Raw genomic sequence first — 21,542 nt, 5'->3', positions numbered from 1 at the left:
CCCTCTTTTAAAGGCTTTTGCCTGATTAAGTCAGGCCCTCCCAGAATAAGCTCCCTTTTGAATAATTCAAAATCAACTGACTGGGGACCCTTAATTACATCTGCAAAATCTCTTTACTTTTGCCATAAAAGTTCATCTAATCATGGGAATAACATCCCCTCATATTCATAGGTCCCCTCCATATTCTAGGGGAGGGGATTAAACAGGGCACCTACCGAGGGCTGACAATTAAGTTTGCAAACCTGTTGCAATGATGTTGCTGACCTTTTTTGACATCAGAGGGATTATTCATTATGAATTTGTATCACCTGGACAGTTAACCAAGTTTACTATTTAGAAGTGCTGAAAAGGCTGCATGAAAAAGTTAGACGACCTGAACTTTTCACCAACAATTCATGGCTCTTGCGTCACGACAACGCACCAGCTCACACGGCACTGTCTGTGAGGGAGTTTTTAGCTAGAAAACAAATAAGTGTATGGAACACCCCCCACCCCTACTCACCTGATCTGGCCCCCAATGACTTCTAGCTTTACCCAAAGATAAGGGAAATATTGAAAGGAAGACATTTTGATAACATTCAGGACATCAAGGGTAATACGATGACAGCTCTGATGGCCATTCTAGAAAAAGAGTTCCAAAATTGCTTTGAAAAGGTGGACTAGGCACTGGCATTGCTGTGTAGCTTCCCAAGGAGAGTGCTTCGAAGGTGACCATAGTGATATTCAGCAATGAGGTGTGTAGCACTTTTTATAGGATGGGTTCGCAAATTTAATTGTCAGACCGCGTACGCCAGGGTCAGGAACCTTGGAGGCCATATTAGAATCGTGCCTACCACACACAGCAAGCAAGGGACAGCTCCAGAAGGCAAACACAGCTCTTCTTACTCGGAAGTCTGTGCCTTTAATCCAGTTCAGGCAAAGAATACCACAACAAGAAACTGGCAGGTCTTAGGAGGACCCACTTGGGTACTGCGTGTAAAGTACCTAGCACAGCACCTGTCCCACAGTAGGTACTCAGTACTTGCAGTTCCCATCCCTGAAGGCCAACTTGGTGGCTTATATGCCTCTCTGCTTCCATACTCAGCAACGGGAGGTACCTGGAGAAGCCTTGGGGTGGGGCAATTGCAGCAGAATTCTTTGACCATCTCGTTTGAATTCTGTGTCTGGCTGGAAGAGGGAACCCAATAAAAATGCCTTCCCATACCCCCACCCCCCGTCACCCCCTATCAAAATATAAAATAAACTTACCTTTTCACTCCCTCATCCCTCAGTTCTACCTACCCCTCCTCCCCCAATGAAGAAAGGGACAAAGTCAGGAATTGATGCTGCATCTTTTTTTTTTTTTAATTTTGCCTTCTTAAAGCATATGCTGAGCTGAAGGATGAAGCAGTCTGGCAATTAAAAAGGCCCAGCGGCTTGGGCAGCAGCAGGGGGAGGCCAGGTGAGGGGAGAACTCTCTTTCCCTGGCTGGGGAACAGCAAAGCCCGCACTAACTTCATAAAATATAAAACAAGGGAGGGGTGAAGGTAGGAGGGAGACTTGTAAAATACAATATCTTAGGGGATTGGCAATAATAAAAAATAAGGTTCATTATTTACAAACAATTTCTGTTCTTGGTCTCTGTACAGTGGGTGGGGGTGAGGGGTGTGTGTGTGTGTGTGTGTGTGTGTGTGTGTGTGTGCATGTTGACGTGTGTGTTTGTGTGTGTGTGGGGGCCAGGGAGGCAGTGGTCGTGATGGTCATTATGAGAAAGGAGGGGGGCAGCCCAGTAAGTGGTTTATCTGAGAAGGACGGATGGTTGTGGGAGGGAGGGGGGAGAATGGAGTGGTTGGCCCAAGGGAATAGTCCAAACGTGAGCGGGTAGAAAAGGAGAGGCCCCAGTCAAGATCTGGGGTAAAGGGGGCTGGGGAGACGTGGAACCCTTTCTCTGGGATGGGACCCCAGGGGACAGGGGTACAAGCTGGATCCGGGTTAGTGAGCAAGACAACCCCTCTTCTGGGTGCCAGGGGGTACGTCCTGTGTCCTGGGTCTTGACAGCCTAGGAGAGCTTGATGGTGGTGTTTGGGCCCAGATCCCTGGAGAGAGAAGAGAAGTCAGGGGTGATTTGTCCAGTGAGGATGCTCTTATCCCTCTGTAAGCTGGATCTGGATATGGAGGGATGAGGCCTTGGGAGGATGTGGCCGATATGGGACCAGGGGTGGGCAGAGGGCAGGTGGAGCTTGGGACTCCGGGAAGGGAAGGGGCCACCCACTCACCTTTCATGGAACCACTCCTTAGGGTGGGAGAAGTTGGGGCTGGTGCCATTTCCACCGACATCTTTTGGCCAGGCTTCACTCAGGTATTTGGTGGTCTCGTGGGTGCCGTCCAGATGGTCATGCTGCAGGTGGTCCTGGGGTCGCTGCTCCACTGGCCCCCCAGGTTTGATTTCCCAGCCATCTGGGGGCTCCACAGGCAGCAGGGTGCTGTGGCCATCCTCCCAGGACCCTGGCCCCTCATCGTAGAACAGGAGGCTTCGGGAGGGCACTAGAGAGGGAGCTTGGGGTGAGACAAGGTGCCAAGAGGCTCCCTTCCCTTCCTGGCTACATTCATGGTCTAGTAGGTATGGATGTGGGCCCTGGAATCTTACAGGCTTGGATTTGAATTCCAGCTCTAACAATTCCAAGCGGTGTGACCTCAGACAAGTCATGCCTTTGCTTTAAACTTTCTGAGCCTCCGTTTGTTCATCTGTAAAATAGGGATACTAGGACCAACTTCATGTAGATGTAAGGTTTAAATGAGATAATAAGTGATTGATTGTGCACAGTAAGCACCCAGAGAAAGTAGCTCTTCATAAGCAGAGGGTACCGGCCAGAGCATCTGAGAGTTGGGTTCTAAGTCCACTTCTATCACTCACTTTCTGTGAGACCCTGAATAAATTTCTTCCCCATTCTAGGCCCTAGAGTGCTTTACAGGGAAATGGAAGGAAAGAAAATCCATTTGTTGGAGATCTACCATGTGCCAGCATTGTGCAAAGCCCTTTGACCTGTATCAAATCATTGACATCTCACAAAAACTCAGGAACTTGATGTTTTTAGCCCCATTTCACAGAAGAGGTCATCGAGGTTCCAGGTTATCAGGTACGTTGTCCCACACTAGTTTGAGCTGAAGGTGAGAGGCAATCCCACTAGGATCCATTACCACCCTGCCCGCTCTCAAGCCGTGACCTCTGTGAAAATCTGTGTGAAGTGGGCCCCCTGGGCTTGTGCAATGCACCAGCTCTGTGCACCAGCCTGCTGCCCTGCCCAGACACTGAGCCTGTAACCACTGCATTCACTTGGAATGAGGAGCTCATTCCTTCCCTGGCCGACTCTGACCCTGGCTTCATTCATCAACACAGGCCCCCAACTCGCCCCCCACTCCCAACTTCCATCCCTTCCTCTCCTCAGGCTTCCCCTACCACCAAACGTACACGGGCCCCTCTGGCCTTGGAAAAACATCCATGGCTCTCAAGACCTTGCATTCCCACCGCCCACATCCCTTAGCAACTGTCCTCTTCTTCTCAGGCTGTACATGTCCAGGGAGTGGCTGTCACTCCCCGCCTCCACTTCCTCTTCCCCTAACACTCCCCTTAGCCTGCCGCTTCCTCCCCTCAAGGCCCTACAGGGGAGGAAGTATCCCTCCTTCTGGAAACTCACTCTCCCCATCTCCTTGCTACCTGACTGCTCATGCATTTCCTCTTCCTCTTCCTGCCCTGCCACATAAGTCGCTCCTGGTAAATGATGAAGCACAGTCAGGAAGTTCCTCTAGAGGGCTCCCTGAAGTATCTTCTGCCTCTGGATATCCATACTATTCTTCGCTGTGCCCTGTACCCGTTCTCCCCATTGCCACCCGTGTGTTGTATCTATGTTGCAAGCACTCATACAGACACCACGTAATTGAGTTTTCACAACAACCATGTTCAGTAAGCGCGGAACTGTAACTCTCATTTCCAGATGAAGAAATTAAAGTGTAGAAAGCTTAAGGCACATGCCCAAAGTCATGCATTTAGCAAGTGGCAGGTATGACTGACTCTGAAGGGCCATGCTCTTCACCGCTGTATCTTGCAATCCGCTGTGGGATGCTAAATATCTGAGTCCATACCACCACGACCCTTCTGCTCCCCATGGTAGACATTACTAATAGACTATGGCACTCCTTCCTGTTCGTCCTGGGTGGTGTCTCAGAATCCTTAACACAGTGTTTCAGGCAGCCACCACCATCTTATTGGAAATGGCCCTGGAGCTGAAGCTCATTTGCTGTCCCAGTCATGACATACTGATGGTGCTTAGCAGAGGCCCCATAACCATGGGCACCCTAATACATGGGGGTTAGGGTGGGAACGTTCCTATTATCCCCTAAACCACCCTTAGGTGGGCTGGGAATCCGGGGGTCTGCATTGTAGTTTCAACTCCAAAGTGAACATTGAACAAATCATAGACTCTTTTTGGGCCTCAGTTTCCCTATCTGCAAAATGAGGAGGTAGAATGAGACGATGAAGGCCAAAACTTGGCTCCTCTTGTGTCTGGCTTCTGTCCAGAAGTTGGAGCTGGGGGAGGGCAGCCTGGCTCAGGGTACTCACTCTGACTGGCTGTGTAGACGCTGTCAGTGGCCATGGGGTCTTCCTTCACAGTCTGCGAGCCGGAGGAGAACTCAGGAAGGCAGGGCACGAGGGATCCCAGCACCAGAACAAAGCACAAGGCTGCCACCTGGTAGTGGAGAGAGAGTGGTGGTCAGAGCCGGGGCAGGGAGGGGCTACAACCCTGGCTACCCCCAATCCTCCCTCTCCAAAACCAATAGGTGCAAGAGGCTCAGTATTTTTCCAAGAAAGCAGCTCCCAGAGTCAACTACCCCCTCTCTGGAGAAGGTGGAGGAGGCTGCTCAGGCCTTCTCAGCCCATTGTAGGGGGCCAACACGGGCATTGCAGGAAAAAAAAGGAAAGTGGCTAATGCAGGTATCACCTATAGGGTGGAGGAATCAGGAAAGGCAGAAAGGGGTAGGTAGAGGTGAGGATTGGGGCTGGGACAGGGAGGAGGACACAGCATCACACCAGATTCCCTGCAGGAGGGGCTAAGAGTCACAAAGCCCAAACTAAATAACCCCTGACGACATCCTGGCTCTGCTACCTGACAACAAGAAGATCTCAGAGGGTGCGGAGAGTGTACACGCTATACATTTCCAGGAGGGGCTGGAAGAGGGACGAACGGGCATTCTCTTCCTCACCATTCATTCCAGAAACACCCAAGCATACTTCCCTGTGTCTCCCCAAGTCCTCCACTCCACAGGGTATGGAAGATGTCTCCTCAAGGGACTTGCCCTGCCATTCCCTAGCCAGGTTCGCATGAGTCACTACACAGCCACACTGTGTTAGAATTGGTCAGGGAAGATCATGTTCTAGAAGGTTCCATGGGCTTGGTGAAAGAGGCTGGAGTGTGCTGGAGCCAGCCAACCAGGCACTAGGATGATGTGCCCAGTGATGTTGCCCAGAGTATTGCTAATCCTTCAAAGCTCCTCCCCTAACCCCCCCACCCCCATCCCCAGAAAGCTAGCCTGAGGAAGACGTGTCCTCCCGTGGCCCTGTGGCAAGGTAGCAGCACCTACCATGAGGCAGGTCCCAGTCTGGGTGGAGGCCATCTTGTAAGGTCTGGAGATCTTGTTGGTGACCAGAGCCTGGAGTTTCTGCAGCTGCTGGAGCAGGGTCCTGAGGAGGGCACAGCGGTCACCCGGCAGGCTCTGACCTAGCAGGCATCTCTGCCTCCTGGAGCTCTCTGGTGGAGCATCTGGGCTGGCTCCAGACTTGGCTTCCACACCAGGTGCCCATTTCCGTCAAGACAGAAAAGGTCACCTCCTGCTTGGTTCCTCTGTGGTGTGGCTCGGGCACCTGGGTCCTGCCTCATGGTGAATAGCTGGGCCATCCTATGGGAGCTCAGGGGTGAGCTCCTGGCCAACGTGGGGTTTGGAGGAGGGCCTGTCCACCTGGGCTGAGGTCACCTTCTTTTTCTTACCCTACATCAGCCACAGCTTAATGGACCTTCCCTCTTTTGCACCCCGCAACACCCTGAGCTAATAAGAAGGAAATGTCTGGCAGCTGTCTGGTACATCGTGAGTGTCCAGTAGCTATCATTTTTGTTAATTTTATTGCCGTTTTTGCATTTATCACAGCACCTGTCACACTTTGGTTATTTATGGATTTCCATGTCAGTCTCCTCAGCTAACTGTGGGCCCCCTGCCGGTAAGGACTGGGTCCCACACAGCGTGGAATCCTGCCGGTACACACAGAGGGTGTTCATCCCACGCTTGGCGGACAAACGGTTAAGGATCTCCTCCACTCAGCCTGGCGGTGGGGGTGCAGTTCCCACAATGTACAGCAGGTGGCGAAATAGGAATCTGGGCCAAAGGTAGATGGGTGAGGGTTCCCACTCCCCTTCCCTGAATGGGGGGCATTCTCCAGGCCAATCAGGGGAGGAGCTGGATCCCGCTGGAGAAGCTGGGGGAGAAGGAAGGAAAGAAGGAAAAAGCCTTCTGTTGAGCACCTGCTACATGCCATCTGTTGTCTACGTTATTTTAATTATCCCAGCAAATAATTATTAAAGACCTTTGGCTGGGCACTATGAAGAAGTCAGAATAACAACAATAACAAAGAAAAAAGAAAAACTATCATAACATGAACGGAGCGTTCTTAAATGCCAGCCACAGAGCTGGGCCCTTTAGTTGCACTGTCTCATTGAGTCTTCCCATGAATCCTGTGACACGGTGCTTCTATCATCTCTACTTAGATAAAGAAACTGGGACACAGAGAGGTTTAACAGTTTTCCCAGAATCACTAAAATGGCAGAGTGGGATATGAATCCAGAGCTGTGACTTGACATAGCTACCTCTTACCAGGCACTGTGCTGGCTCTGCACTAATGTTTTTCACACTTAACCATAGATGAGAGTCCCCCAAGGATCTTGTTGAAATGCAGATTCTAATTCAGTAAGTCTGGGAAGAGTCCTGAGGTCCTGCATTTCTAACTAGCTCCCAGGTAATGCTGATGCTGTTTGTCGGAGAAACTGGCTTTGAGTGGCAAACATCTACACCTGTGGTTCTAACGTTAGGGTGCGTCAGAGTGACCCGGAGGGCTGATTCACACAGATTGCTGAAACCTCTCCCTGGAGTTCCTGGTTCACTAGCCTTGGCAGGCCTGAAAGTAAGCATTTCTAACACGTTCCCAAGGGACGCTGCTGCTGCTGGTCTAAGGACCACACTTTGAAAACTACTGCTCTATACCTTCTCATGTAAGCATCTCACACGCCCTGGAGGTATCTAGAGCTCTGTACAGATAAAGAAGGATGGGCAGCTGGAAGCCCCAGGCTGCAGGGTCCGTTTCTGGGGTTCCTGTCTTCCTGAACTCAGTTGCCTCTTCTCTCTCCTGCCTCCCAGAGCTATGCCAGAGCCAGGCATTGGGTACAGAAGGCAGGGGGCAGGGCGGGAGGCAGGTGGCACCACCCACCTGTTGGCATTCTCCAGGGTCTCTACCTTCTTCCACAGTTCGTTGTTCTCTGATGTAAATGTCTCCACCCTGCAGGGGCCAAGTAGTCACAGGCTCAGGGGCAGCCCCCAGACTCACGGCTGCCCCCTCAGCCCTGCCCACCATCATCCCATCCCCTGTCCCCCTGCCCCTTGCGCCCTGTGAGACAGACTAGGGAGAGCAGGGCAGGCTGGGGAGTAGGGTCCAGGCCCCCCACCGCACCCAGGACACTTACTTCTTTTCTAGACACTCCACGTATTCCTTCTTCTTACGGCGGCTCTCCTGGGCTGAGATCTAGAGGGGGAAGACCCCAAAAAAGGGGTTACCATGGCCTCGTATCCACCTCCTGCCCCTCAATTTAAAGGATGGCATTGTCAAAGGAGCAGAGGCCCCCATGCACCAAGGAGGCCTCAGGGCAGGGTCTGGGTCCTGCTTTACCTTGTTCTTGATTTTTCTCCGGACCCTCTTCAAGGCCTTCTCCTCGGCTTTGGTGAGGGGGAGTTTCGTGGGGATGGGGTAGCCCTCTGCTATCAGGGTGCGCTTCTCCTCCTCGGTCAGGAGCAGTGGCCCTGACGTCCCCTGTAATTTCTGTGGGAAACAGGACATGTAACCATGTCTGGTTACAAACCAGACAGCCCTTGGTTCAACTTCAAGCTCTGCCATTTACTCTTTGTATGACCCGGGCAAAGCACTCAACTCTCTGAGCCTCAGCTTCCTCATCTGAAAAAGGGACAGATCTGAATTAAACTCCGTAACATGAACCAAGTGCTTAGGACAGTGCCGGGATGCCAGCATGTTAGGCACTCAGTACACATTGATCCCATCCTGGAATCCATCACCTGAAAGCCCACTTCTCCAGGACCCCCTAAACAGTACGCCCCTCATCTCCCTACAGTCTTGACTTGGAAGACTCCACACCCATCCCAGGGCTCAGGGCCTAGCTCCATGTTTCCTGGGGGACTCTGGGCCTCTTGAGCACTGCTCCCCAAACAGTGCTTCTTGGAGAGAGCCTGGGCCATCCTCCCAGAGGTCAGGAACGTCAAGTTTTAGTCCTGGCTCTGCAACAACGTGGGTTCAGCAGGCCTCTTGAACCTCTCTACTTGTTTCCTATTCACCACAAGGCAGCATTGAAAGGTCCTCACTCCCAATTGCCAGGCAGGCATCTCTCTGAATTCTGATGCGGGTGGCAATCCAGACTCTTCCCCACTGGTGGTGTGTCAGGGTGGATTTACTCAATTCTTTGCCCCAGACCACCCCCAGCTGCTTACGTGAGGGGCGGTGAGGAGGGGGGAGGTGGAGATGGCTGTAGAGGAGCGGGCCATCGGCCGGACAGGGCTCGAAGGAGGCAGAGATCGAGGACTCTGGGAGCCGTCGCTGTCGCTGCCATGGCTGCTGGGGGGCGTCGGAGGCATTTGCACCAGGTCCTCTGGGGAGAGCAGAGGAAGCCAGGTTAGCAGAGTTGCACCGCAGCTGTGCTGGGACCTCAGAGTTCAGCAGAGCATGGCTCTAAGCCAGCCTGATGTGCTCAAGACTGCTGGGGCTTGAGCGGCTGTAAGAGCAGAGGGCCCTCTGCGGCATCAGAAAGATGGGAGCACACAGCCCAGAAGCTGATTCCTGGGTTCTACCTCATGGCTCCTTTAAGCCTGGTCCTTGGTGTGGATATCACAGAGGCTGGGTCCTTGGAGTCCCTCCCCCATCTCTGACTTTACGAGCCTCCAGCTTGGCAATCCCCGGAAGTGCCTGGAGTCTGCCCACAGCCAGACCCATGGGGATCGGGCTGTGGGGTGAGCAGCAGCCTGTCCCTTCCTTCCTGCCACCTCAAAATGTCCAGCCATAACTACCCCAGAATTTCCATTTCCAGCTTTAGGGTAACAAGACGCAGGCACCGGGCTTTCCACAGAACAGCCAGGAGCACTGTTCTCCCCAGCACCCCACTCCACGCTGCCCCTCTGTGGCCATAGCCCCAGGAAGACTGATGTTCTGCAAACGGTCAGGAAGAGGCCTGGGCAGAAAGCAAGAGAACCAAGAGTCTCGCTGAAGGGAGAGCTCCCAGGGTAGGAAAGAATGCCCAGATTTATGGATGGATGGATGGATGGATGGATGGATGGATGGATGGATGGATGGATGGCAAAAGAGTGGGCTTCAGTTAGTGAATTATGGGAGGGGGATTAGCAAAGAGGGTGAGAGGCTGTTGATAATAGTGATGACAGTCAGAGATTGGGTAAGAAGGGCACTGGAGGGATGGAAAGTGGGCAAGGCAAGGAGGAGAGGACATTCTGGGAAGATGTGTGGCTGTCAAGAGAGATGGGTAGGCTGGGTCATGGGAGCAGGGATGCTGTCTCCTAATACTGGAGAGGAAAGGAGTCCCTCTCTGGACACACTTACCTGGTGTCACTTTGAGGAACTGGTTCACCTCCTGGGGCTCTGCTTTGATCACTGGCAGCTGAGTCATCTCTCCTGGGGCCTGAGGAAGAGACAGGTCAGCTCCATCAGCTGCCCCAGGGCTGTCACCACCATGTCATCCACCCCACTTCCCTCCATGAGGCTGGTGGTCTATCCTCCACAATTGGGAAGGTGACTGGGCATAGCGCAGAGGGAGCAGAGACAAGTTCTTGTGCTTGGAGAAGCCATGTCAGATCTAAGAGAAGAGCATGGCGGCCAAGTAGTATAGTTCAAGCCTTAAGTTCAGAGAAGGAGGGCTTCTTGTGGCCTCCAAGGCCAGTGCCATTTTCTTGGTGGAGACTGACCCTGTGTTGACTGTGAAGGCCACGGAAGCCTTGGTATACGGGTTGCCATGAGAACGAGAAGTAACATCCAGCATATCATGGCTCTTCAGTGAATGGTAGCAACAGCAGAGATGAAGGAGGCACTAACTGGCTGGGGGCTGAGAAAGCTCCCTGAGCAGTTGAAGTTTGAAGTGAGTCCTGAAGTGTACATAGGAGTATTCCAGATAAAGGATGGGGCAGGCGGTGAGTGAGAGGACAGGCATTCCAGCAGAAGGCAAAGCACCTGCAAAGGCACAGAGGCCAGACAGTGCATGGCTGGTTCTGGAAACTGCAAGTATTCAGGGTGTCCAGAATGTAGGGGTGTGTGTTAGAGGTGGAGTGGTAGCAAACAACACCAGAAGATTGGGGTGGGGGACTAGAATCCAGATAAAGAAGGTTGACACAGGGAGGAGCCCCAATGGGTTTTTCGTTTTTTTTTTATAAAGATTTTATTGGGGAAGAGGAACAGGACATTATTGGGGAACAGTGTGTATGTACATCCAGGCCTTTTTTCCAAGTCAAGTTGTTGTCCTTTCAGTCTTAGTTGTGGAGGGCACAGCTCAGCTCCAGGTCCAGTTGCTGTTTTCTAGCTGCAGGGGGAGCAGCCCACCATCCCTTGCGGGAGTTGAAACTGGCAACCTTGTGGTTGAGAGGACACATTCCAACCAACTGAGCCATCCAGGAGCTCAGCGGCAGCTCAGCTCAAGGTGCCGTGTTCAATTTTAGTTGCAGGGGGCGCTGCCCACCATCCCTTGAGGGACTTGAGGAATCGAACTGGCAACCTTGTGGTTGATAGAGAGCCCAGTGGCCCATGTGGGAATCGAACCGGCAGCCTTCGGAGTTAGGAGCATGGAGCTCTAACCGCCTGAGCCACCGGGCTGGCCCCCCAATGGGTTTTAAGTAAGGGACTGACATAATTCAATTTATACTTTAAACAAATATACATTCCTGTTTCTTTCTATTCCAACTTTCTGTCCCAGAAAGGACTGCCAACACACACGTGAGTGGTATTCTCTTTGAGGAAGGCACTGTGGTGGGTGGGTGAGTGCTGGATTCCTGGACTCTCTCCCTTCAGGGTCCAAAGCCAACAGAGAGAGGTCATGAGGTTGTGGATGGGACACGGAATCCCAAATTTAGGCAGATGAGTAAGAATCACAAAAGATTCAAGTTGGTGGGGACCTGGGAGATTCCCAGGTCTGTATCCCAGCTCAGCCCTCAAGTGACAGATGAGGAGACTGTGGTGCAGGAGGGTGATGGCACTTATGTGACTGGTCATACAGCTCATGCCTGACCATGCAGACTCCTGATTCCCGTGCTACTAGGGTGTCGAGACTTCACTGGAGGGAAGTTGTGGGCTTCGGGGTCTGGCAACTGAATCTGCAGTGCATCTCCAGTGTTTCTGACTGTGTGATTTGAGGCAAGTTGCTTAATTCTTTGAGCCTCGGTTTCCTTCTCTGAGGCAAGTGCCCAACCTCTAAGACCCTGCCTGCTGCTGCTATCCCACCTTCCCTTCCAAAGCAGGAAGGGAAGACCTGAGGAGTCGCTGAGCCAGTCTTGGAGATGGGTCACAAAAGCTCCTCCACATATGCAGCCAACCCTTGATCCTTGGGGACAAGGGTAGTGGGGAAGGGAAGGGCTTGGGAGGGGCTGACCCATCTGTTATACATTCTGGCTGACCCGTGGCTACATTCTGATCAGGTGAGCTGTGTGGCCAGCAGGGGGCAGGGCCAGCCTGGCCCAACTCAGACTGGGGATTTAAGATTACCCTCCTAGACTCAGGGCCAGAAGCTCCTTAGAAGTAGCTCATGCTGCCATTTTATAGAGAAGGAAGCTGAGGAAGAAAGAGGGAATGCAACACGACCAGAGCATAATGAGAGCCGAGCTGGGACCCAGGCAGGGCCTCTCCCAGGGGTCAGGGCTCTGGGCCTCACATTCCCAGAAGGGTCTTCAGACATCAACTTTGGATCTATCGCTTAATGCTGCTATCTATACATTCATGGGGCGCAGAGAGCCGGGGCGGTGGCATGACAGTTTGGGTTAAAAATATTAATCTCAAGAATGTAAACAACTGAAATATAGCACACACGTTATATCCCCATTTTGGTCTTTTTTCTTTTGTAAAATGCTGTCACTTTGAGAAAATTAAGACATCATCCCTTTTGCTGATGGGCCCACAGTCCTCCACCCCAAGTCAGCCCTGCTCATGGGGACCCTGTCACCTGGTAGCCAGATAAGCAGTGATGAGGCAGGCGTCTGGGGAGCCACTTTGCCGGGGAAGGGCTAGAGGGCACTCTGGCCTTTGGGGCCCACTGTGGCCCGGAGAGGACTGTTTCCATCTCTGGGATTCTGGACCTGGCCCCTGACACCCAGCCCTGCCTGGGTCCCTATAAGCCTTTTTCTGCACATAGTGAGGCCCCCAGCTTATTCTGAGAGTTCTGTGGTTTGTGCACATCCTAGGGTGGTGTACGGGCAGCCCAAGAGGGAGTCAGAGGCCGTGTCTGGGAGGTCCGATCATCAGCCTGAGGGTCACATTGCGCCCTGTTCACAGAACCCTGGCGTGCATAGGGCTTTTGATGCTTTTTCCCACAAAGACCCACCACCTGTCCTCCCTACCTCAGCCCCTTACAAACCGTCCCCAGACTCACCTGGTGGGGGATGGGCAGCCTGGACAGGGGGCTGAGTCCCAGCAGCGGGGTGGTGGCCATGGCAGCAGCAGCAGCCATGGCAGAGGAGGCAGCCAGAGGGTCCATGGGCAGCTCCGGGCTCTGCTCCTGCTTCACCATGACGGAGCACAGTTTGTGTCCCAGCACCCATGCTCCATGTTCCACGTCTGGGGGGAGGGAGCAGGACCCAGGCTCAGGGGACTTCCAGAGAAGAGGGCTCACCTCCTCCCCCCCACCCCATCCCCTGGGAGCTGCTCTGGACTGGATTCAGGAGGGATGCTAGGGTATACTGGGAGGCAGGCAGGAAAGGGCAGGGGTGGTGGAAGGGTGGAGGGGTTGGGGCCAGAAGGAGTGGGGGCATCTTTTCATATAGCAGCTTACAAAGTGGGCTTAGACAACAGACCTGGACCCCTCCAGACTGGCTATATGACCTTAGGCAAGTTGCTCAACCTATCTGAAGCCTTAAATTGCTCATCTGTAAAAGAGCCCGAGGAGAAGTAAATGTTCAATGAATGGCAGCTATTGTTAATACAATTACTGTAATTTAGCAAACATTTGCTGAGCACTGTGCTAGGTGCTGGGAAGCTAATGAGAGTCATAAGCAGTTTAGTGCAAGTGGAATGGAAAAAAAAAAGGAAGATGGGGTGAGAGAGGCCAACAGAGGTGGCATGGCCTTGGAGGCTGGGCTCAGAGCTGTGATTTTGTCCTGAAGGTAATAAGGTGGCACTGGAGAGTTTTAAGTATGCTCAGATCTGTAATGTTAAAGATCACTGCCTCCGTGTGGACACGGGACAGGGGGCAGGCCAGATGGAGGCAGGGACCTGCAGAAGTCTATGGAAATCATCCAGCAGAAGATGAGGAAGGATGCACAGGACCTGGTGACTGGGGGCGTTTGGGGGGTGAGGGGTGATGCTCAGGTTTCCCAGGCAGTGTCCACCTCCTGCCCACCTAGTGGCCCTCCTGGCCTCACCTGGGCCACAGGGCTGGCAGACATTGCCCCTTTTGCTGATGGGCCCACAGTCCTCCACCCCGTCAGCCCTGCTCATGGTGGCCCCAGCACCTGGTAGCCAGAGAAGCCGTGGTGAGGCAGGGGTCTAGGGAGCCAGTTTGCCGGGGGAGGGTTAGAGGGGACTCTAGACTTTTGGGTCCACTGTGGGTGGTGATTGGGGTCAGTGGCTGCCTGATACCACCTCAGAGGCCAGGCCCCACCCTGCTAGGAGCCTGAGTGCCCCAGCTCTGGGCCACAGGCTGCCTCTCGGCTCGAGGAACACCCACAATCTTCCCAAATTACAGGGCCAGCCTGCTGGCCTCCGGGAAGCTGCCCCCTGCAAATGGCCCACAAATTACTCTAAAAATAGACTTGGGGTGTCCAAGGAGTTGCTGGGCTGGCCCTGTGGGGGTGGATGGAGAATCTGCCATGGGAAGGAGTCACCCCACACCCTGCCCTTCCCCAGGCTGGGGCCTGAGGCCTCACTGAGGTGACTTCAGAGGCTTGGCTGAGGCCAGGGCATGAAGGGAAGCTGAGACCTCAGCAACCACAAGCCCTAGAGCCATTTAAAACCCCGGTAGGTGTCCCTGCCCTTGGGGTGAGGTTAGGGAGGGGGGTACAAAGGCCTTTCTCTCCCCCTGGGGAATCTCAAAGATCCTCAGAAGCAGCTCACACTTCCTGTGCTGAGAATAGCTCTAAACCCTGAACACATATGAACTGAGGCATTCCTCTCAACAATCCTATAGGGCAGGCACATATTTCCTCCATTTAATACATAAGAATATTAAGAAAATCACTCAAGACCATTGTCCTCTAATGGGAAAGAGGAATAAGAACCACTACAGTATGAATAGGACTTTTATAGGCACAATAAAAATAGCCACTAATTATTGATATATATTATGTGCTGGGTACTTTATGTATATACTTTTTAATCCTGTCTAGAATTCTCAAGACACATGTTCTCTTCATTTTATAATTAAGGAAACAGAAGCCCAGGGAGGTTAAGTAACTTGCCCAGATCACCCTGCAGCTGGTGGAGGCAGCCGGACGCACACCAAAGTCTGTTTGGTTCCAAACCCAGTACCCCTTGCGGCCCCTCAAGGCTGGCAAAAGTGGTGGTGGCAAGGGTGTGAGGGTTAGAATCAGGGGCTTCCTTGCTTCTCAAGTCCCTCCCTGGCATTTTACTGTCTGCGTGACCTAGACGACTCAGTTTTCCTAGAGTCTCATTTTTCTTACCAGTTAAATGAGGGTTATGAGAAAAGTGATTCTGACCTCACCTATGAATTGAGTGCTATCGAAATATCTATTGCTATTTCCATTTGTGTAGATGAAGGAACTGAGGCTTATTGAGTCCAAGAGATGTGTCCATGATAACCCAGACAAATACATGGGACCAGGACCGATGGGACCAGAACCGCCTGTATTTGAGGAAATGCCTGAAGGGACCATTTCTAGGTGGGGCACTGTCTGGAGTTCCTGAATGTTGATTACCTGAGAGAAAAGACTCAAAGCGTCCTTTGCTTAAAAGCAGGGGAGATGGGGAGAGAGGGGAGCTTTAGAGAAGTCTCCCTTCAGGAATAAAAGTAGGTGCAGGAGTCTTTCCAAGGTAGCATCTCAGAGGACATCACAGTGTGAGCAGGTGGGAAGGTTCCAGAGTCTTGATAACTTGTCCACATTTATGGTTTATGCCTCTCCCCCCCACACCAAACCCTGTTTCCTCTAAGTCAGTGGCTCTCAGACTCAAGTGTGCTTCAGAATCACCTAGAAGGCTAGGCCATACCCACAGGATTTCTGATCTAGCCGGTCTGGGTGGGGCCTGAGAATTTGCATTTCTAACAAGTTCCCAGGTGATGCAGGTCATGCGGCTAGTCTGGGAACCACCCTTTGCACACCACTGACCGAAGGCAGCAGCAAACTCTTTTGAGAAGTGCCCATATGGGTTTGCTATGAAGGAAAACAAAAAGGAAGGAAGCAGCCCCCCTGACAGATGTTGTGGGTGGCTCCTCTGAGAGCCTCTGGGAGTCTCAGCCTGTAGTGCTCCGCTCTGGTCACTCAAAAACTTACTCCCCTCCTGGGCCTCTGGGCCCTTCCACCCTTTCTTACCTTGGGTGGTGTCCTCCATCTTGATGGGCACAAGAGGGCTCTGAGGCGCCGAGTCACCACTCAGGGAGTAGCTGTGCTCGGCCTGGATGCCTGGTGTGGGGGAGTCCAGTTCCATGTCCAGTAGAGGACTCTTCTCGTCCAGCACGGGGTCATCAAAGAAACTGCTAAACAGGTCGTTGGAGAAGTCCTCCATATTCTCCCCAAAATGGTCCAGGTGCTCAGGGAAGTGCTACGGAAAGAGGCGGGGAGTCAGCTTAGCTTGAGAAGGGGGTGCAGACACTACTGCGGTGGTCCCCCCAGCCCTGCCCTCACCACCACTGTCCCTGCAAGCTCCCCATCACTCTTCCCGCCATCGTTAATACCACCACCAGCACCACCAACCTCGCCACTATACACATCACCAGTACCAACTATCATTTCTATTATTACCAGCACCACTGTCATCACATGACCTCCACCACCACCTCCACCACCACCTCCACCTCCAGTTTCACCATCATCCTCCTCAAGGATGAGCTCTGGATGGCGTGAAAGGATTCCTGGACCAGGCAACAGGACACGGGGCTCGAGTTCTGGCACTGTGACCTTGGTCACATTATTTAGATTGCCCAAGTCTGTCTCTATACTTTACTTCCTTCACAGGAAGACTGAAATTGTGTCTACGCCAGCAAGTTTGCACTCCAAAGCAGTATTAGTGACTTTTGTAGCACCTTTTGCTGCGATGCAAGGTGGTGGGATTACTGAGGCCTCCACTTCCCTTATCAGCTCAGTCTTCACCTGTCCTCATGCCTCTAGCATCTCCCTTTTTCAAGCCATTCTTTATCCCAAGAGGTTAGGCTCTGGCACCATATTCCTTGGGTTGAAATCCTGGCTTCCATGCTTCTAGCTATGACTCAGTGCCGTTCAAACTGTGAGTGGTGACTCATTAATGGGTTGTGAAATCAATTTAGTAGGTCATGACCAGAATTTAAGAAAAAATAAAGCAGAACAAAACAGAGTAGAAAATATGAGAGTGCATGGCACTCAGAAAAGTTGAATACCTGGTGTAATTTTTAAATCTCTATTATGTGTCTGTGTATGTTCTTGGTAACGATGTAAAATATATTTCTTAGAAGCGAAAATGTCTGAAATATACTGTGTTGCCCCGAAAATAAGACCTAACTGGAAAATAAGCACTAGCATGATTTTTCAGGATGACATCCCCTGAGCATAAGCCCTAATGTGTCTTTTGGAGCAAAGATTAATATAAGACCCGGTCTTATTTTTGGGGAAACACGGTATTGGTCTCCATGATCCTGGGAAAGTTGATTAACCTTTCTATGTTTCATTTCTTCCTCTGTGTAGGGGGATGATGATAATAGTCCCTCTGCTAGGTTTATTGTGAGAATTAAATAAGTTAATACAGGTGATGCTTGAACAACATGGGTTCCAACTGCACAGTCCACTATCTGTGGATTTTTTTCATCTTGTAAACAGATGACGTAAACCTACGGTATTGATAAATACGTATAGTACAGTACTGTAAATGTATTTTCTCTTCCTTATGATTTTTAAAATAACATTTCTTTTCTTTTTCTTACTTTATTGTAAGAATACAGTATACAATACATATAACATATAAAATATGTGTTAATCAACTGTTTATATTATCAGTAAGCTTCCTGGTCACCAGTAGGCTATTAGTAGTTAAGTTTTCGGGGAGTCAAAAGTTATATGAAGATTGTCAACTGTGTGGGAAGTCAGTGCCCCTAACCCCTGTGTTGTTCAAGGGTCAACTATACGTGTAAAGCACTTAGAACAGTCCCTGGTACACATTAATTACTTAACAAATGTTACCTCTTATTATTAATAAAGCACCCAGTGGCTGGTACATAGTAGGCATTTATTTCTCTCTCTCTAAAGAATTATAAATATGTAAGGAAATATTACTGTTTCTCATTCATTACTTACTGACTGAATAAATTTGCTGGTGGGTTGGAAGAGATGGTGATGGGGGGATTGCTTCCGGCCCTGGGGTCCCACCTGGTGAGTGGTTAAGGACTGGCCATGGGGGATTGGTTTGAGGTCTGAAGTTGTTGGTTCTTTCTAGCTTGGAATACTTGGAGCCTGTCCCAGTCCAGAAGGGACGAGCAGAAAAGCCCTGTCTGAGAATAAGGTTCAGCGCCACATGAGCATCTGTCTGTGGGGAGCAGGGGAGGGGCAGAAGCTCCGCAGTCAGATAGACTTCCTTTTGACTCCTTGCTCCACTGCTTGCTAAGTTACATCACTTCTCTGCGCCTCAGTTTCCTCATCTGTAAGGAGGAATAATAGTTCCTACCTCATAGTGTCGTTGTTGTCATGAGGATCAAATATTTGTTAGGTGCTTAATACTCACCTCAGAATTATGAGGATAAAATGAATAAATACATAAATACATATACATATCAGGGGTGCCAAAAAAATGTATATAAGTGGACTCTTTGGTCAATGTTGTTCAAGCTCAAGTAGTTCACCATAATCAGAAGTGTCTGGATGCTGATGGTAACCACTTTGAGCACCTCTTGTAATTGCAGAAGTCAAACATGACTTGTATTCATCTTTTGTTATCCGTATATATCGCGTATTTCAATTTTAATGGTTTTCCTTTCTTAAAATGTGTATACATTTTTTTTGGGACCCTCTGTATAGGCAGTAAATACGTCTAACATTTAGAACAGTGCCTAGTATGTACTTGTTAGCCATTATTATGAAAAGCCTAACTCTGGGCCCAAGGTGAGCTGAACTTAGAGCTCAGGTGGTTTGGTCTTTCCACCAAACAATGCATGATCAGAGAATCCAAGAGAAAATGAGTTCAGAAACCCCATGGACTGAGGTACTCCCCCTCTTCCCAGTTTGCCAGAACTTATCATCACTATCTGACACACATGGTGTTGTGTGTCACAATTACCCAATGAGATAAGGAAATTATATATCTGCATTTGACAGATAGGGAAACTGAGGCCCAGGGAGCCATGCAGAACTGGGAAACATGCACAACTCCTTGCTGCCCAGTCCTTCCCCAACTGCAGCAGACATTCCCGTTTGCCCGACAGTAAACTCCCTGAGGCAGGGTCTGTATCTTGTTCACCTGCTGGAGAGACAAGGTCTTGTACCCCAGAGGGCAATGCCATCAGTATGTCAATTGTTCGTCAATGCCTGGGGGGAGGCAGTACCAGGAGGTAGAGGCCTCAGCTGAACAGGTCTCTAAGAATAACTGTGATCCTAGATGAAGGCATTTACAGGGTCAACCCTCTCTCCCCCACCCCCAACCACCCAGCCAGGTACAGGCAGGACTGTGCTAGCCACAGCTTCTGCAGAGCCTGGGCCAGCCCAGCTGGGGGCGCATTCCCGCTGCTCAGGGGCTCTCAAAGGCCTGGTGTGGGGACCAGGGGGAGGGGGTTGTGAAGACAGGACGGAGCAGTGAGTCAGCTGCTAAGGTATTTCTCCAGCAGCTGCTTTTCAAACGATAAGGGTTTGCCAAGCCCATTCCTGGGGCCTGGGAGAGGAAAAGAGGAAAGACACTTCCTCCAGTCTGGGCTGGGGTCCCTGAAGGCCTTGGCTCTAGGCAGATGAGCTGGGTCCTTTTCAGAGACCCCTTTTGGGGTGCCCATAGGAACATGCCGAGGAAGCTCAGTTGGTTCCCTTTCGTGAGCAGCCCCCACCCCACCTGCTGGAAACAGCAGCCAAGGCCCAGCAGGATGGAGCTTCCAGAGGGTGGGAGCCAAGTGGAAGAGGAGGGCGGCCAAGGGGCAGGCAGGGTGGGGGTGGAAGACACTCAGAAAAGCCAGTCGTTGCTCAGGGGTTCCTTGTGTGCTGAACCCACCTCTGGTGGCAACAATTGTCGTGTACCATCACCCGGGGGTCCACCTCCTGCTCATGGGAGCATGCCAGAGGGGACTCCCTTTAGAGAACTTTGTAGCCCTACTTCTATCGGGCGTCTGGCTTTTCAGAGCAGCTCAGTTATGGTTAGTTTACATCATCAAGCTGGAGACAAGGGACCTGAGAAAGCTCATGGTCCACGCCCTCCTCTCCCATTTGCTAACGAGGAAACTGAGATCCAGAGGGGGAAAGCCACCTACCTATCCAGGGTCACAGTGAGCTGGTAATGTTGAGGGAGGGGTTCTTCGCAGCTCTGGGGCTGACAAGGTGTGGGGCACGTTCTCCTTGTGGTCCTCTCACTTCTCCCTGTTTATCCACCCTCCCCACGACCCTGGAAAACCAACTCTGGACATCTCAGGCCTCCGCAGCCCCCGCAGGGCCCCTTGTTCCCCGGTAACCACACTCAGCTCTCCCTCCAGTTCACACACACGAAGTTCGGGTTTCAGACTATCCGATGGAAATTAATGGGGATGGGAGACAGGAATCGATAAACGGCAGGGGGTTCTTGGGCCATCGTTCTGAGGGGGATAAGGTTCTACTGGGGATGAGCAGTCTTTGGAGGTGCCTTTCCAGGCAAGGGTTGGGGGGAAGTGGGTGGGTGGGAAGCCAGAGAAGGAAATACTGGATTATGATTTGTTTCCCTCCTCGTTAAAGACTTTTTCCTACAGTCATGCCAACACAAGCTCCTTCTCGGCTGCCACGCGCGCCAGCGCCAACTCCACTATCTTGGAGGAGAGGTCCGGGGCTCTCCTGCGCGGATCCCCCACCCCCTCGGCTGCAGGTCTCCCTAAACCGGTCTCTATTGCCGACCCTTTAAATTTAAAATAGGACCAGGGTCCTGCCCGCTGGGCGCGGCCCACAGAAGGTTAACGCTGCGCGCTTGGACCGCCCGGCGCCGGAATCCGGCCTGCTCATTGGCGGAGTCTGCGGAGTTCCTGGCCAATGAGAGGCGGCAGCGAGAAGCCTGCTGCAGTAGCAGCTGCGGCCGCAGGGGCCTGGGAGCGGGAGGCGGGCAGGGCTCGCGTGGAGGAAGTTCCCGGGCGCCGCAGACCGCCGGGGCACCGAAAGGGCAGCGTATACTGGTTCCGAACTGTGTCTCCTTTTGCGCCTGGGACAGAGGCAGAAACGGCCCCTTTGAGCTTCCAGGTGGGCCCGGAAGTCCCACAATGTACTAAGCCCACATCAGTAGCACCGTCTCGACCCCCCACCGCGAGCAGGGGAAGCGGAGAGGGAGGGTCTTCTTGAAGGTCCCCAGCTCCAAGGGGAGGCCGGGCCCCAATTCTTAAGTCCCTGTGCAGCTTTTCCAACTGAGCTGCTTCCGCCCCACCTTGGATAATCCTACCACGGGCGCATTGATGGAGCAGCGGGGTCTCGGTCCTTGGTGGGGGTAGGGGGACACTCCCGGGCCGGCAATAGGACCACCTGAAGTTCCTGTCGGTTCTCTCCCCTAATTCTTCCATTGGGGTCAGTGCAAAGAGAGGGAAAAGCTGTCTGCCGAGGGTGTGTGTGGGAGAAGGGTCTCCCCCCTACCTGAGGTGGCCTCAGAGCGCCACCTTCCCTCATGCCCGTAGCCCCTCGACGCCTGCACCCCCATCCCT

General features: G+C 52.0%; 1 protein-coding gene and 1 long non-coding RNA gene across 2 annotated transcripts in view; one reads left to right on the top strand and one right to left on the bottom strand.

Moving 5' to 3' along the window:
- Positions 1 to 1,319: 1,319 nt before the first annotated feature.
- The window catches only part of CREB3L1 (cAMP responsive element binding protein 3 like 1), a 34,183-nt gene continuing 13,960 nt past the window's right edge, over positions 1,320 to 21,542 (bottom strand). Inside the window, exons 2-12 of the mRNA XM_019743539.3 lie at positions 16,048 to 16,276; positions 12,936 to 13,120; positions 9,911 to 9,989; positions 8,794 to 8,951; positions 7,964 to 8,113; positions 7,761 to 7,819; positions 7,508 to 7,576; positions 5,617 to 5,716; positions 4,598 to 4,724; positions 2,256 to 2,523; positions 1,320 to 2,075 (exon numbers count right to left, since the gene is read on the bottom strand). Coding sequence (XP_019599098.3) covers positions 2,039 to 2,075; positions 2,256 to 2,523; positions 4,598 to 4,724; positions 5,617 to 5,716; positions 7,508 to 7,576; positions 7,761 to 7,819; positions 7,964 to 8,113; positions 8,794 to 8,951; positions 9,911 to 9,989; positions 12,936 to 13,120; positions 16,048 to 16,276 — 1,461 coding nt within the window. The 3' untranslated portion in view covers positions 1,320 to 2,038. The remainder of the gene's footprint in view (positions 2,076 to 2,255; positions 2,524 to 4,597; positions 4,725 to 5,616; positions 5,717 to 7,507; positions 7,577 to 7,760; positions 7,820 to 7,963; positions 8,114 to 8,793; positions 8,952 to 9,910; positions 9,990 to 12,935; positions 13,121 to 16,047; positions 16,277 to 21,542) is intronic.
- The window catches only part of LOC141572267 (uncharacterized), a 30,440-nt gene continuing 29,775 nt past the window's right edge, over positions 20,878 to 21,542 (top strand). The window contains exon 1 of the long non-coding RNA XR_012497588.2: positions 20,878 to 21,090. This is a non-coding gene — a long non-coding RNA (uncharacterized LOC141572267). The remainder of the gene's footprint in view (positions 21,091 to 21,542) is intronic.

The sequence above is a fragment of the Rhinolophus sinicus genome, chromosome 14, assembly GCF_057876585.1.
Source record: "Rhinolophus sinicus isolate RSI-liver-muscle chromosome 14, RSI-T2T, whole genome shotgun sequence".
In the NCBI taxonomy this organism is placed as follows: Eukaryota; Metazoa; Chordata; class Mammalia; order Chiroptera; family Rhinolophidae; genus Rhinolophus; species Rhinolophus sinicus.
The sequence above is the reverse complement of the archived record's forward strand: the minus strand, read 5'-3'. Positions and strand labels throughout refer to the sequence as shown.